Genomic DNA, 15,898 nt, shown 5'->3' on the forward strand with positions numbered 1-15,898 from the left:
TGAAATTTGTTCAGATCAACACCAAATTTGGTAGGCATAATCTAAAGGCCTTTGCAATGTTACATTGCAAAGATGTAGAGTTTTCGTCGAAGGGCGTGTCCATAGTGGTTTGACAAAATTCGAGGATTCGCCATGAACCATGGAGGTTGCTATAACTTGGACATACAATGTCCAATCTGCCCCAAACTTGACATGATTGATAAGACTCCTGATCTGAACAGATCTACATTTGCATATTTAGTTATAGTCATAGCGCCACCTGCTGGCAACAAGAAGTGTGGCACTTTGAAATGACTGTGCCATAATTCTCCCATCTTTACACACTTACATGCACCTCGCCCCACTGGTCACTGTTTTCCTCAGGCCACCGGGTGGCGGTGAGCCCGGGTGCGAGGGCCCGCACATCGCTGCTTGCAGCTTCAATTTGAATTTATAATCATTCTACGCCTTTACTTCACTTCTGTGCCAATTCACACTCCTCCCGATTCTCTAACACGTGCTCGACTGGTCCTTAAATTCAATTCAGTTTATTTTTGTTTGTAGAGCACTTTATGGTCATTGTCATAAAGCAGCTTTGAAAAAATAAAGCAGGTATAAAGTTGTCTAAAAAGAATGTACAAGTGAGCCAGTGGTGACTAGGGCAAGAAGAAACTGAGATGACATAAAAAAAGAAAAAACCTTGAGAGGAACCAAACTCAAAAGGGAGCCATAATCATCCTCAACACTAAATGTTTATCCATTACAGTTCCATCCTTGTTGAGATGCACTGTTCAGTGATGGATGTTCAAATGCAGAACTCTTCATGCAACCTGTGGTCCTGATCTATTGTAGCATACTATTTACAGTAATTACAGTCCAAATCCACGCTTTACGTTCTTCAATTGCTCCGCAACTTCACAGATCCTTAGTCTGTTTATGTGGAACCATCCTCAGCTCCACAGAGTGTCTCCAATTAAAGAGATCTTCGTCAAGAGGTAGGGTAATGGGATGAATCAGGCAGATCCTGTTGGAGTAAAGGGAAAGGAACACTGGTTGCTTGTACCTCAGGAGCATGTTTGGAGAGATATCTCAGTATACAAAGAAAAATATGCTGACTCTTTTTTTGTTGTTCTTTTAACTGGGTGGTGGAATGAACTTCCACTTGATGTCTGAGCAGCTGAGTCACTAGCAATCTTCAAACAATGTCTGATGTTTCCCTCTTCTAGCATTACATTTAATTATCACTACTTTCTAACAACACTCCTGGAACAAAAGTTTGTGGACACCTGAGCATTAAAATGATCTGTACTTTTTCCACATTTAGTCCTTATTTGCTGTTACAAAAACCTTCTGGGAAGATGTTCCACTAGATTTTGGAGTGTGATTGTGGAGATTTTGCTTAGTCAGCTACAAGGGTGTTAGTAAACTCAGGTACTGATGTATGGTGAGGTGAGGAGACCTGGGGTGCAGACAGTGTTCGCAATAATCTCAAAGGTGTTCAATAGGATTGAGGTCAGAGCTCTATAGCAGGAGATCTTCCACTCCAACCCAGGTACAGCATATGTTCATGGAAGCTGGCTTTGTGCACGGGGGCATTGTCATGCTGGAACAGGTTTGGGTCTCCTAGTTCAAGTAAAGGGAAAATTTGATGCATCTAAATGCATCCTATAGAAGTGTGGTAACAGTTTGGGAAAGAAACACATATAACCACAATACTTAATCATACTAGTTTATTGTATATTTTCGTATTTCGACTGATTGTATTTTTAGATTATGACCTGATGAGCCAGTATCAGGATAGATTTATTGAAAATAACTTACAAGCAAGGTCTTTGCTATGCAAATGCAAAGGATCAGTACAGCATTTATCAGAATCTGGCCACAAACTTTGTACTGAAGCACAATGGCGCAGACTGTGAAGTCTATAAAAGCTTCAATATGAAACAGAGTTCTCTCTCTCTCTCTCTTTCTCTCTCACAACGTCAGGAACAGTATGTGCTCTTCTCCATTATGACAGGGATTGCTGCTTTGCATTGAATACCAGAGACAAATCGCACCCACTCTAAGCATGAACCCTGAGGCAATTTTGAGGCAGATTACAGAGGTGATTTAGCAGATAATTCCCCCATTTGTGAGGATTTGTCCATGGATTTAAAATTAAGAGCCACGCAATACAGGGAGCTTTCAGGAGCTGCTACTTGATGGGTTTTTTCTGTGTGTATTATTATATCATTGTATTTCATCTGACATCTTTTTCTACTGAATTTAAGTCAATGATTAAAGAACAGAAAGCGGAGGAAATGAAGACATCACAGCCGTTTACAGGTGACTTTATATGATTTGGTTTAGCTTGTGTATACATGTTTGGGTAGTTGGGGTCCGTGGTGGTCTAGTGGTTAGGATGCGGCGCTCTCACTGCTGCGGCCCGGGTTCGATCCCCGGTCAGGGAACCAACCCCAGCCATTAGGGTTGCACAAGCCTTAGTGCCGGTCCCAAGCCCAGATAAATGTGGAGGGTTGCGTTAGGAAGGGCATCCAGCGTAAAAACATGTGCCAAATCAAACATGCGGATGGTCCGCTCTGGCGACCCCTAACGTGAGAAGACGAAAGAAAGTTTGTACATGTTTAGGTAGTTGTGGTATTGGAAGCATAAAACAATTTATGTATTCACTGATGTGTAGATTGAGCTCAATTATACATGCACTGCAGTATATAGACAAAAGTATTTGGACACCTGACTTTTCCAGCCATGTGTGGTTCTTTCCCAAACTGTTACCACAATTCTATAGAATGTCTTTGGATGTTGTAGCATGAAATATTTCCCTGTACTTCAATAAGAAGACCCAAACCTGTTCCAGCATGACAATGCCCCCGTGCACAAAGCCAGCTCCATGAACATATGCTGTACATGGGTTGGAGTGGAAGATCTTCTGCTATAGAGCTCTGACCTCAATCCTATTGAACACCTTTGAGATTATTGTGAACACTGTCTGCACCCCAGGGCTCCTCGCCTCACCTACATCACTTCCTGACTTTACTAACACCCTTGTGGCTATATTTATTGCGCACAAATCTACACAAGCACACTCCAAAGTGTTCTCAGCAACATTTTAGAAGACTGGAGGATATTATGACAGCAAATGGCGAGTAAATGTGGAATAGGATGTTCAAAAACACACATACTAATCTTATGCGCAGTTGTCCACAATGTTTTGTGTATATTGTGTAACTTTGGTGGCATTTGCTCATCGTGGTGCTTAGTGGTGCTTTTCCTTGTCATTATTCTGATGATTTAAAGGGATTTGTAGTGATGTATTTTTTACCAGGAAGGTACTTGGGGTGTACCTTTAATTATTTTTTAGGGTAAAGCTTTAAAGATGTGTCTACAGTCTATAATAATAATGATACACTAAGTGTATCAGGTAAAATATATATAATAAAGTTACAAAGGATGTTGTTTGGAGGGCTTTGAAAATTTAATTGATATATTTAATAAACAAATAATATAAAATAAATATTTTAAATATTAGTAATATGAAGAAAAGTGTATGAGCAATAAATAGTTAAAAAGATATATATATATATATATATATATATATATATATATATATATATATATATATATATATATATATATATATATATATAATTACCACAGTATATGACATAATAATAATAATAATAATAATAATAATAATAATAGTATTAATAATAGTAATAATAAAGTATATTGTATATAAATATACCAAAAATTAAAAAAGCTTCATAATAATTGTATGAAATATAATCACAAATAATAAAATAATAGGAACAGAAATAAGAAAACTATAAGTAGTTTAAAATGTAAATATAAGCTGTGTAAATAATGAATAAAATTACCATAAATCAAATACTGTAAAATAACTACAGCATTACTGTTTGTCTATTTCCAATACCTTTTCCTGCATGTATACTATGTCTTTGCATCTTTTAATTGAAAAAATGCATCGTACTAATAATTTCACAATACTGTAAATGATGGGTTGATGTGGTCATGTATGTTATTTAAGAATGTATGTTTTGCTGTTGTCCCCTGTCAGGTACCAGTAGTACGGAGGTCAAAGAGAACTGGAACTCGGGGAATTTTGAGGACCGCTCAATCTTGGCATCAGACCGTCCGTCCTTCTTCCTGTCTGATTCGTCACGGAGCAGTACGGGCACTCTGAAACGAAAGCGTCCGTTAGAGGAGGACAACAACGGGCGTGTGTGTGAGCTGCGAGTGTGCTGCAGAAGGTCCTCATGGTCCGACGCACCGAAGAACGCAGTGGTGCAGCTGAACGAGCTGCGTCCAGGTCTGCAGTACCGCACTGTGTCTCAGACAGGCCCTGTTCACGCTCCACTATTCTCCATCGCAGTTGACGTCAACGGGCTTACGTTCGAGGGAACAGGGCCTACTAAGAAAAAGGCTAAGATGAGGGCAGCTGAGCTGGCGCTTAGCTCATTTGTGCAGTTCCCTAACGCCGCTCAGGCTCACTCTGCGATGGGAGGAGTATCAAATCCCACCACGGACTTCACCTCGGACCTATCGGACGTTCCAGAGACGCTCTTTAAGGGTTTTGAAACAGAGGGTTTCCGTTCGGCCAAGTCTGAGTTGTTGTCTAGCGCCCTCCGATTGCGCCACACGCTGGACTTAATGGTTGTACAAGCGAGGCAAGGTGACGCCCACTTTTCCACGCCTCCACCGACACCTGAGCCGCCTCCTCCACCCAGCCCCATAGTGCTGCTGAATAATCTGCGGCCGGGAGCGCGCTACGCCTGCCTGTGCCAAAGCACCCGGGGCCGCCGTGCTCGCCGCTGTTTCGTGATGGCCGTGCTGGTGGACGGCAGAATATTCGAGGGCACCGGCTGCAGCAAGAAGCTGGCAAAGAGAAAAGCAGCACTGAGTGCCCTGCAGGCGCTCTTCAACATCACACAGGCACCCGAGGCGAGAACGGGTATGATCAAGCGGCCTCATTTACCCCAGGTGAGTCGTGCCAGGCAGGGCTTCTGGCAGCCAAAGCATTCCATACGGCGAGCTGTAATAGCCGCGGCAGCAGGAATGCTGGGATGCAGAACAGCGAGCCAAGACTTAATTAAAGGGGAGGGGATAATGGGAGGGAATGAATGATGCAGGACTGAGCCGGTTACTGAGAGAAAACACAGAAAAGGGGCTTATGTTAACACACAGGCTTTAACATTGACTTTCAGACTTGCTTATGTAAACGCAAATGTGTGGTGTGTGTGTGTGTGTGTGTGTGTGTGTGTGTGTGTGTGTGTGTGTGATAGGTCCAACAGCAAACAGAATCTACTCAGTCATCTGTTAAGTTGGAGAAAGAGTATAAATGAGGCACATTATAATCCCTGTGCCCTTGACACAAGAGAAAACAGTGAAGCTTCTGAAAGTGATTTCGGTTTCCTACTTTCTCCCTCTCACCCTTCATGATTATAGAGCTATAATTGCGAAAAGTATTGAAATTTGGCACAATCTCCTTTTGTCTACTCATGTGTGCCATCGCAGTGTCCATCAAAATTAATTCAATCTGACGCCCAGAGGAAATGAAAAGCATAAGTGTAAACCGACAAACAAACCTCAAACCTGTCAGTAAAAAAAAAAATGTATAAAAAATAGCAGGCAGGGATAAGAAATGTTGTTTTGTTAGAAAACTCTAGGGATATTTTTTTACTTCAACATCAATGTCAGTTTGTCCCTCCTGTGTAGAAAAAGGAAAAAAGGTAGGACCTGTCTGCGTTACAGCTTTTTTCTCGGCAGGAACAGTCTGTAAAGGCTGCATTTGTTAAAAGGGTTGGGTTTCAAGGATTTTCTATAAATATATATATATATTTACCATAATGTTTAGCCACACACCACATTGTAGTAATGTTAAACTTGCACTTTCATAATGGTTTCCTGCTAGTGGTAATGTAATTGAATGGTTAAGGTGTTCTTCTGATTGGAAGGTCATGTGTTCAAACCCAGCACTTACAAGCTGCCAGCCCTCATCTGCTCAGTTGTTTGAATGAGATAAAAGTCACTCTGGATATGGGTGTCTACCACAATGTTGTAAATGTATATATAAACTGTAATTTTTGACATTGAATTCACATTTGGAATACATTTTTTAATTAGTTTTTTTTTATTTCAGAAACATTGCAAGACTGCGCCCCATGTTATATTTTTCCGTTAATTAAAGATTTATCAATACTTAAGTTTTTTTACACACCGATTATTAAAATGCTTTGCTTGTTTGGGTTTCCAAATCTACTGTAAACAAATTGCAGGTAGTTCAAAATTAATTTGCTATAATCCTGACAAAGACCAGGTCTGGTGAGCACATCTTTCCAGATTTGGAGTCATTGCACTGACTCCTTGTCAAGTTTCAGACTGATAAAAACATTTCTAGCCTGACCAGTAAGGCCCTATATAGTGTGGCGGCACATTATTTCTCACAAGTTGTAACTGTCTATATTCCAAGGTGTGAGTTCTTTTCCTCTGATTCTGGTCTTTAAGTTGTTCCTTCTACATGTGCTCTATGGGTGATCGGGCGTTTTCTTCCTATGCACCAAAGCTTTGGAATTCCCTCCCTATTGAGATTTGACAGACTGAATCTTTTCATTTTTTAATACTTTTTTAGGATAACTTTCCAGTTATTTCTTTGTGATGTATGTTTGAGGTTTATTCTTATGCTTGTAAAGCACTTTGAGATGTCACTTTTAAAGGCGTTATATAAAAATATATGATTATCATTATTGTTATTATTATTATTATTATACATGTATCAGACTGCCTTATTAGCATACTAGCATTTCTTTTTTTGGTTGGCTGAACATATTTAATCTGAATCTATAAACATAATAATGTAACATATGTATAATGTCATAACATGTCATAACATGGAATGCACGATAGCAGAGGCGGATGCAAGTGCTAGATAAGAACATTTTCCAGAGTGTTTTATATTTATTCTCATTCATACAACTAAACAGCTATGACGCCTTGTTTAGGGGCCTAGGAGTGGCAGCTTGGTATGGCTAAGATTTAAACTCAAATTTCGGATCCATAGTCCAATTCCTTAATCACTACTTAATATCACAACACAAAACGGCCAATGGATTGGGAAGCAACAAACATTGTGTTGGAATTCTGATCTGAAGGTTGTGAGTTCAAATATCAGCAACAACAAGTTGCTGTTGGGCCCTTAAGCAAGGCCCTTAACCCTCACTTGCTCAGTTATGTAAATAAGATAAATGTAAGTGGCTCTGAAAAAGGGTGTCTGCCAAATGGCGTAAATATAAACGATTGTTTATGGCTCTTGACCAACTAATTGCACTACTATTTGTGTTTGATCGTGGTTATATATTTTATATTCTTTAACTATAGCATAACAAAATTATATAACTATATAACATAATATAAAACACTCTCTAAATGCTCTTGATGTTGTTCATTGTCCCTGACCCAGTACACTAGCATGTCTTCTGTAAGTCGTAACAGAAATGAGCAATTTATTTCAGTATATAAAAGTACAGTAATCCATGCACATGATATATTTGGAATTCGAGTCAAGGTCAGTGTCTGCATTAACTCGTCTTTTTCCGTATAAATTCACACACACAGACAACTTCAGCATTATAAGTAGGGTTTTTCTATTACAGATAATTTTGTACATACATTTCTTGGGTTAATGTTGAAGTTACATTGAAGGAACATGAATTTTGATTACATGAAAGATTACAAAACTTTGAACTGTATTTCCGGTAAAATCCGCAAAACATTATTCTGAATTCAATTCGTTTTTAGTTGTCTCAAAGCAGCTTTACAGAGATAAAGCAGTTATAAAAGAATGTATAAGTTTGTTCCCTATAATTGTATGTTTGTCCCTAATGAGCTATCCAGTGGTGACTATGACAAGGAAAAACTCCCTGAGATGGCATGAGGAAGAAACCTTGAGAGGAACCAGACTCAAAAGGGAACCCATATTTATTTGAGTGTCACCGAATGTCTAACCATTACAGCTCCATCATTAGGGTGTGCAGTGACAGATGTTTAAATGAAATCTGTGATTCTGAGCCATTGTAGCAGACTGTTTCTTCTCCCATTAATGGTCGCCACAGCGGATCATCTGTCTCCATACCCTCCTGTCCTCTACATCTGCCTCTTTCAACCCAACCACCTGCATGTCTTCCCTCACCACATCCATAAACCTCCTCCTTGGCCTTTCTCTTTTCCTCCTTCCTCATGGCTCCAACCTCAGCATTCTTCTACCGATATATACACCGTATAGTCCCTCCTCTGCACATGTCCAAAAAATCTTAATCAAGCCTCCCTCAATTTTTCTCCAAAACCCCTACAAGCGCTGTCCTGTTGATATTGATTATATTCCAAATCCATCCAAAAAGTTCATGAGTTGCTCAGTCACTTCATTGATCTTTAGGACGTTGATGTGGTTTTACCCCCAGCTGCATAGAGTGTCTCTAGTTAAAGAGAAATCCATCCTGAGGTAGTGTGTTGGGTTGAATCAGGCAAATCCAAGGAAAGGAAAAGCCAGACGGTAACACAGACATGAATGTTTTCTGTTAGTAGGGTGTTTCGCATGTCTGTAGGATGTCATTTAAACATAATTTTAAATTTAAGGTCATTAAAATATTTTTTGCAATTATGACTTTTTGTAACCAATCAGGCAGTTTAACCCACTCTGTAGTGCCAGAAAGGTTTACACATTGAAAATGAAATAGATTGATCTATGAAACATTGGATGAAATCATAGAGGACTACTTTAGGTGTGGTTTCACAAACATTTCACAGTATGTGTCAATGACATTCATAAAAAAAAAAACAATAAAGCCTGAGGTGTAAAACAGTTTCCTAAAGACTAAAACCTGTCAAGTACATTACTGAACAATTCTGATCACAGTTTACTTGTAGTTCCTTTCCTTCACTCTGTGTGTCTGTGTTTGTGTGTGTGTGTTGCCCATGGTTGTTGCTATGCCCCCATAGGCCTTAGGGACCAGAAAGAGAAAATGTTGTCCTTCCTCTCCCACAACATCAATCGGACAAAGCTGGTCATGTTTACCTGAGAGAAGATTCTCCTTTCTGCTTCTTGTCACACTGTCTAAAAGGATTGTAAGAGGATTTGCACCACCAGGTTAGTTCCAGAATGATGAGAACTCATGGAAATGCTGGAAAGTAAGCGTCGCAGTCTGCTGTTACATCTGAGCGATTCATTGAAGGACAAATGCACAAACCAGACATTCCCTTGTAATGTAATGTAAAATGTGCCTTCAAAATCATCTGCAATCCAGTTGCTAGGGTGTGTTTTTGTGTGGTGGTTGGAGTGTGGTCTCAACATCAATGTCTGTGTCGCCCAGAGGTTTTTGACTGTTGATTTTTTTTTTTTTACACAGTGCAGTACTGAGTAAAAATGGATGTGGCTTTGACCTCTGAAAGCATAAATCTCTTCTCTCAGCATGTACTCACAAAAAAACTAACACAGCACAGTAAAAAAAGCAGCAGCAGATTGTTGATAGATATTTAATGTTTTGGGGTCGCCTTTATCAAGAGTGACTTACAACTGAGCAGTTGAGGGTTTGCTCAAGGGCCCAGCAGTGGCAGCTTGGTGGTATAGGGATTTGACTGGATTTTTCCATCCAGAGTCCAATGCCCTAACCACTGATCTACCATCTCCATGATCATTAGTGGTAGATCAGAGGTGGGGATGGATCATCAGTAGTCGGTCATCAGCAGATCATTAGTGGTAGATGAGCATTAGATGATAAATTGCAAGTGATTGATTATGCTGTAGACAAACATGCAGACTAATAGTAGCTCAGTGGTGGTAAATATGTAGTAGATGAGCAGTAAGTGGTAAGTCAATGAAGATAAGATAATCAGAAATAAATCAGCTGTAGTTGATCCATGGGGTAGATTAGCCATAGATCAATGGTAGAATAGCAGTGGAAGATAAGTAGTAGATTAGCAGTGGTAGATTGCAGATCTATGTCAGTGGAAGGTCTAGCATTGGTGGTAGTTTTGTGGTGGATTAGCAGTGATAGTAGGTTAGTGATAGATTTAGTGACATTGGTAGTTTAGTGGTAGACTAGCAGTGGTAGAAGGTAAATGGTAGAATAGTAGTGGTAGTGGCAATTCATTGGTAGATCGATAGTTTATAAGAGGTATTTTTTAAATAGAATAGCAGTGGTGGTAGTTTAGTGGTAGATTAGAGGTAGTGGTAGTTCAGTGATAGATCAACATTGGTGGTAGTTCAGTGGTACCTAAGTAGTTAGTCTGAGGTAGTTTTGTGGTAGATTAGCAGTGGTGGTAGTTTAGAGGTAGAATAGTAGTGTTGGTAGTGCAGGGGTAGATCAGTAGTTCATCAGGTGGAGATCGGTGGCAAAACAGCAGTGGTGGTCGTTCAATTGTAGAATAATAGAAGTGACAGTTCAGTGGTAGATCAGCATTGATAGTAGTTCAATGGGAGATCAGTAGTTGATTAGTAGTTGCTCAGTGGTTGATCAGCTGTGGTGGTAGTTCTTCCTGATACGCAATGCTTTAAGTCTATCAATTTACTTGAAAATCTCCTGTTTACAGCCTCCTTCAAATCATTCCACAGATTCTAGGCTCTGACTGAACCATTCCGAAACATTGACTGCCTCTTCTGAAGCTATTTCTTAATTGACTTAGTTGTGCATTGTGAATTAACATGCATCTTTATCTACAGCTTTATATAAAAGACCTGCATGTTATTTGCAAAATTAGATCTCAGCCCCATAGCACAGTGCAGCCACCACCATGCTTCACAGTTTCCATACATGGTGTTGTTTGGTTGATAAGCTACAGTAATTTTGTGCCAAACATCTTTTAAAAATATGCCCCAAAGATGTCTTGTTAGACCATCATAACACATTTTACCACACAGTAGGGGATTATTTATTTTTTGGGTAGGTTTGGATGCTTGTTTGTTTCCATAAAAATTGGCTTTTTTCTAACCACCATACCCTGTACCCAACCATGTAAAAAATAAGAGATTGTTGTCACATACGGAGAGTAATCAGTATGTAACCAGATATTCCTGAACCTTCTTTAATGTTGCTATAGCCCTCATTACCGTCTCTATGGTAAGTTTTGTTTAGTTCTTTTGTCAATTTCGTAGGGACGTCCTGTTCTTGCGAATGTCGCAAAAGTATCTAATGTTCTCTACTTGTTGATACTTTAAATGCTGCAGAAAGAAAATAAATGTTATGAAATTGTTGGCTAATGACAAGAAAAAATAGAATAAGAGGGAGGGAAGGGGAAGAAAGGGTCACCTTTTGCAGAGAAAAGGCTGGTGTGCCTCTGGTGAGTGATGCTGGTACAGATGGTGTATTTGGAAAGAAGAAGTTGGTGCAGCACTATGAGTTGCCTCTGGCAAACCTGAACAATAACTCTGAGGCTGAACCTCTCATGCTCCTCTGAATGAAAAATTGAACTTTCATCCTGACTGCCCACCATCTTCAGACCTCTAAATAACATCTAAATCATATGGCGTGTATACACACACACACACTTTCTCTATTTGTTTACTGGACCTCCATAAGACAAATTCATAAATACCACAGTAGGAGTATTAGATAAATACTGGCAGCTTCACAAAGCTCAGGCATCCTTTTGGGTTATTCAGATACCATTTTTTGTACTTGCACCAACATGCAACTGCTAAATAAGTTATTTAAAGGCAATTTTGCATAAAAATTCAAGGCATGATACAATCCAAATGAAAGTTGGTAGGCAGCTGTCGAATATAATTGCAGCACAAAAGACGGCTACTGACCAAAGTTCAAGATTTAGTTGCAGTAACCTACATATGGACATTAAGCCTCAGTGAAAGTAAGCACAAGTTCACTGAAAGTTAAATATTAGGAAATTGACCAGGTATAACTTTTTTTCAACTACCTTTTGGAGCCTAAGATCCCTGTTCTTGACTGATGACAGTGAAACTTGAAGTAACCTTTCACTGTTATAGCCAATTCACCTCAAGGTTTGAGCATGCTGAGATGTTTTTCTACCCACTACTTGTCAGGTGTGGTTTTTGAAATGTGTGTATACTTACTCCAGATGTTTTCATCTGGCCTCTGGTCAACAAGGCATTTCAGATTGCAAGAACCTGCCACTACTATCTTTTTTAATAGATTTTTGTCTTCGAAATGTTAACTGTTGTGTGTATACCTACAAACAGCGACCATGTCTGGAGCCATTACCCATGCCAAATCAAGGTAGTCTACATGTTTGATGTAAAGCTCTTAATCTATATCTTGATTTCATGCACTGGGCAGCTGCCATGTGATTGGCCGGTGGATTAACTACATTGACGAGTAGGCTATAGGTGTAGAATACTTAAGGTTGGTTAAAAATTGGAGCCCCATAGTATATTCTGGGCAGAAATGCAATGATGGCCAAAATATTTACTTATTTTTTGCAAGCCAAAAAACAGTTGTAGTTAAAGTGTATGTTATACTCTACTGTAGGTGTTGAGTGGAAGCATTTTCAAAACGAGCCATACCAAGATTTATGTGTGTATTTGAAAATTCTAACAGTTCAGCAACAATATAACAATCCAATTAAACAGGGCTTGGTAGTATCAGGTGTATGAAGATGGGAACCGAGCAGATACTTCATATTTGAAAAGTTAAAGTGTGTGTGTGTGTGTGTGTGTGTGTGTGTGTGTGTGTGTGTGTGTGTGTGTGTGTGTGTGTGTGTGTGTTATTGATATTGGTGACTAAGGACGTTACAGGTTGTGTCTGTCACCCAGAAGAGGATGAGTTCCTTTTTTGAGACTGGTTCCTCATAAGGTTTCTTCCTCATGCCAAAATTATAAGGTACAAAATTATAGGCACTAAATAGATAATTTTTTTATATAACCTTATAACAGCTTAATAATTCCTGTGAAGCTGTTTTGAGACAAGGTCCATTGTTAAAAGTGCTATTCAAATAAAAATGATTTAAAAGCACTGTGTCTGTAAAGATTCTCGTTCATTCAGATGCGGTTATATGGAAATCGAGTCATGTCATTTCATCCTCAAAAGTATCTCCTTTTATTCTTCAGATGAAAGTACATGGCTGATTCTGGTGATGAGGTGTTGCTTTTTCTGTGTTGGTACATTGACCAATGTAGTGGTTGTTTTGTCTCTCTGATGTAAAGCTCTAGACACTTTTCACTGCACTGGACGACGTAAACTACATTGCTCCTCTTGTGTTTTGGTGTCCAGGCTAGAAAGAAGTTGATAGAAGTCCAGTTGACATACCGTAAGCGCACCCAAATATAAGCCGCACCCACTGAATTTTACAAATATTTTTATTTTGAACATAAATAAGCCGCAACACAGGCTTTAACGAAAGAAAATATGTTGCGCTTCCTTTAAAAGGAATATTTTGAGCGATATTTTGGGAATAGCCTGCCACTGCATTTTCCGGTATTACTGCGTGTGTTCAAGACGAGGATTATGTGTTTATTATTTTCTGATGCTCATTTCTAAGTTTCTTTGTCTAACCCATAACGCTGTTGCCAAGAAAAATAAAAAAGCACGAGTTTTGGAAACCTGTCTGTGCTTATATGATTTCTGTTGCAACTGGAGTTAGTGAGCTCTCCCTTCACCCAGACACAACGGCTTGTATCTAAACAGTAGCCTACCAAGAAAGTCATTGTTCACTGTCTTCCTCCTTCCTTTCACAACTATTTATCTCAGGAGTTTATCTTTTGGCATCGTCGTGCGTTTAAAAATCACCCGGTGGAAGTTTTTTCTCCCGATGCCGTACAGATCAGAACACAGGTGAGGTGTGGTTTTTTTTTCGTTCGGAAATTTCATTGGTCTAATGTTTTGGGGTTCAGTTTTTTGGCTTGAAGTTTGTGAAAACGGGAAAAAACCCAGGAAAAATTCATAAATTAGCCGATTTGTTGTTTAAGCCGCGGGGTTCAAAACGTGGGAAAAAAGTAGCGGCTTATAGTCCGAAAAATACGGTAAATTTACTTCCAGATAAATCTGAAGAAAATCTGAAAAATATGTCTACCAGACTCAGATAAGAAATCAATATTAGTGTTTGTTTGATTTTTTCCCTCTAATGAGATTCAGTATTTATACTGAAACAGGTTTGGTGAATGCAGTACTTGGTCAGAGGTCAGTATGAGAAATGTGGTATTATAATAAAGGTTTAAGGCCCTGAGGGATATTAATTCTTTTTTTTTTTTTTCTCAAGTAGGAAAATGAATCGTGGATGCATAAAAATAGCATGAATTTTGTCTGCAGTTTCTCTGTGAAACAAGGGCTGATCCCACATGGGGGTCAGGCCACGCTGCGTACTGAAATGATTACCCAGCATACTGTGGTTGATTGTCTACTTAATCTCTCTGCGCTGTGACAAAGATCAGTGGCGCGCTGGAGTGGGTTAGGTGGAAGAAATGGAGCATCGTGTGGAAGGACGTGACCGCAAATCCGCTGTCACTGACCTTGGGCCAGAGAGCATTTGAATAAGGAAATGCCTGCTGTGTGACGCAGAATATCAATTAGGCTTCTATTACGGGGTGTGGAGTGAGGAAAGAAGGGCACTGTGGCCAATTTTGGTTTGCATAATGTGCTGAAATACCCAGGCAGGTACTTATTCAGGGGAGAGCTGGTATTATGAGGAAGGTGTAAAGCCCGGAGGGACTTTAAATCATTATTTTCAAGCAGGAGAAGCTGCATTAAAACATTTCCGAGATGGGATTCAGTGCCACTCTATTCCCATACCTGAGAAATGTAGTGCTAGCGACAGAATGTGTCCTATATTGCATTGCTTCTGTTGCAGACACCCACCGACAGGGTGGACGGGCACCATTTAATCCGCCATGATAATTTCCCTGGTGGAGCAAATTAAGAGCTTTTTTTTTTTTTCTTTCTCCACACATGTGAAGGTGACCTTGTCCACCAAACCTGCCATTTGCACATTTTCATTTTTTTTCTTTTCTTTTTTTTCTTTCTTAACCATGCGACTTAATCAGAGTTGATACAAACAGCCCCTTAACAGCCGGAAAGAAATAAATCATTAATTAAGAGAACCACGCAAATTAAAGAGGAAAGAAAGGCCAAAGGGAGAGAGAAAATGAGGAGAAAGTCAAATACACATATCAGGACAGGGCCATATTACTTTTTACCTAAACTTTTACCATTTCAATATTGGAAAGTGCAGCTTAGCTTGGCATATTAACCATGATCCTGCCTTATTTGTTGTTGTATCTTCCATTATGCATAAAATCCATGGCTGAAGTTGGTTTCCATTCTTGTCCAGATAAAATGTAACATTTGGACAAATCTTAACAAAATGCAGAATGTTGATTGGCCAAATGCAAATGTTATAAACAAATATATTTATTGTCATGTTTTAATTATCTAAATATATAAAATAATTATAATAATAATTGTAAGCGATATATTGAACAAAAGAGAAATAAGTAAATAAGTCAGCAATTATTTCCATACTAATCGAAATAAACAGCATTATCGAATGTAAATGCTATCAAAGACCTTGCACATCCCTGTCAGATTAACTAGTTTGATCAGAAAAGTTCGTGAAACTGCAGCTAATCATCCAAGGACAGGTGCATCACAAGATTTTGTGTTCTCTCAGACTAGAGAAATTAAGATAGAAGCCAGCACTCAGGTGAAAAGAGTTGCAGGACAACCTGAAAGCAGCAGCAATAAAAAAAAAATGTATATAGAGAACAAGCAACAAACTGCACCTTAATTATATCTCATTTTCTCGGGTTTCCGCATATATAGTGGTAGGCTTAGCCTGATTATCGGTTTGCCTTTTTCCTGCAGATATTTTTTCGGTATCTTGCTCCCCATGCCTGTGCAGTAATGTTTGTGCATGTTAATGGCAGCACTTTGTACAGCGA

General features: G+C 39.2%; 1 protein-coding gene across 1 annotated transcript in view; it reads left to right on the top strand.

Annotated features, from left to right (window-relative positions):
* adarb2 (adenosine deaminase RNA specific B2 (inactive)) overlaps nt 1-15,898 on the top strand; it is a 238,513-nt gene that overhangs the window by 139,005 nt on the left and 83,610 nt on the right. Inside the window, exon 3 of the mRNA XM_046846163.1 lies at nt 4,058-4,980. Coding sequence (XP_046702119.1) covers nt 4,058-4,980 — 923 coding nt within the window. The remainder of the gene's footprint in view (nt 1-4,057; nt 4,981-15,898) is intronic.

Source organism: Silurus meridionalis, chromosome 4 (assembly GCF_014805685.1).
Source record: "Silurus meridionalis isolate SWU-2019-XX chromosome 4, ASM1480568v1, whole genome shotgun sequence".
NCBI classification, from domain to species: Eukaryota; Metazoa; Chordata; class Actinopteri; order Siluriformes; family Siluridae; genus Silurus; species Silurus meridionalis.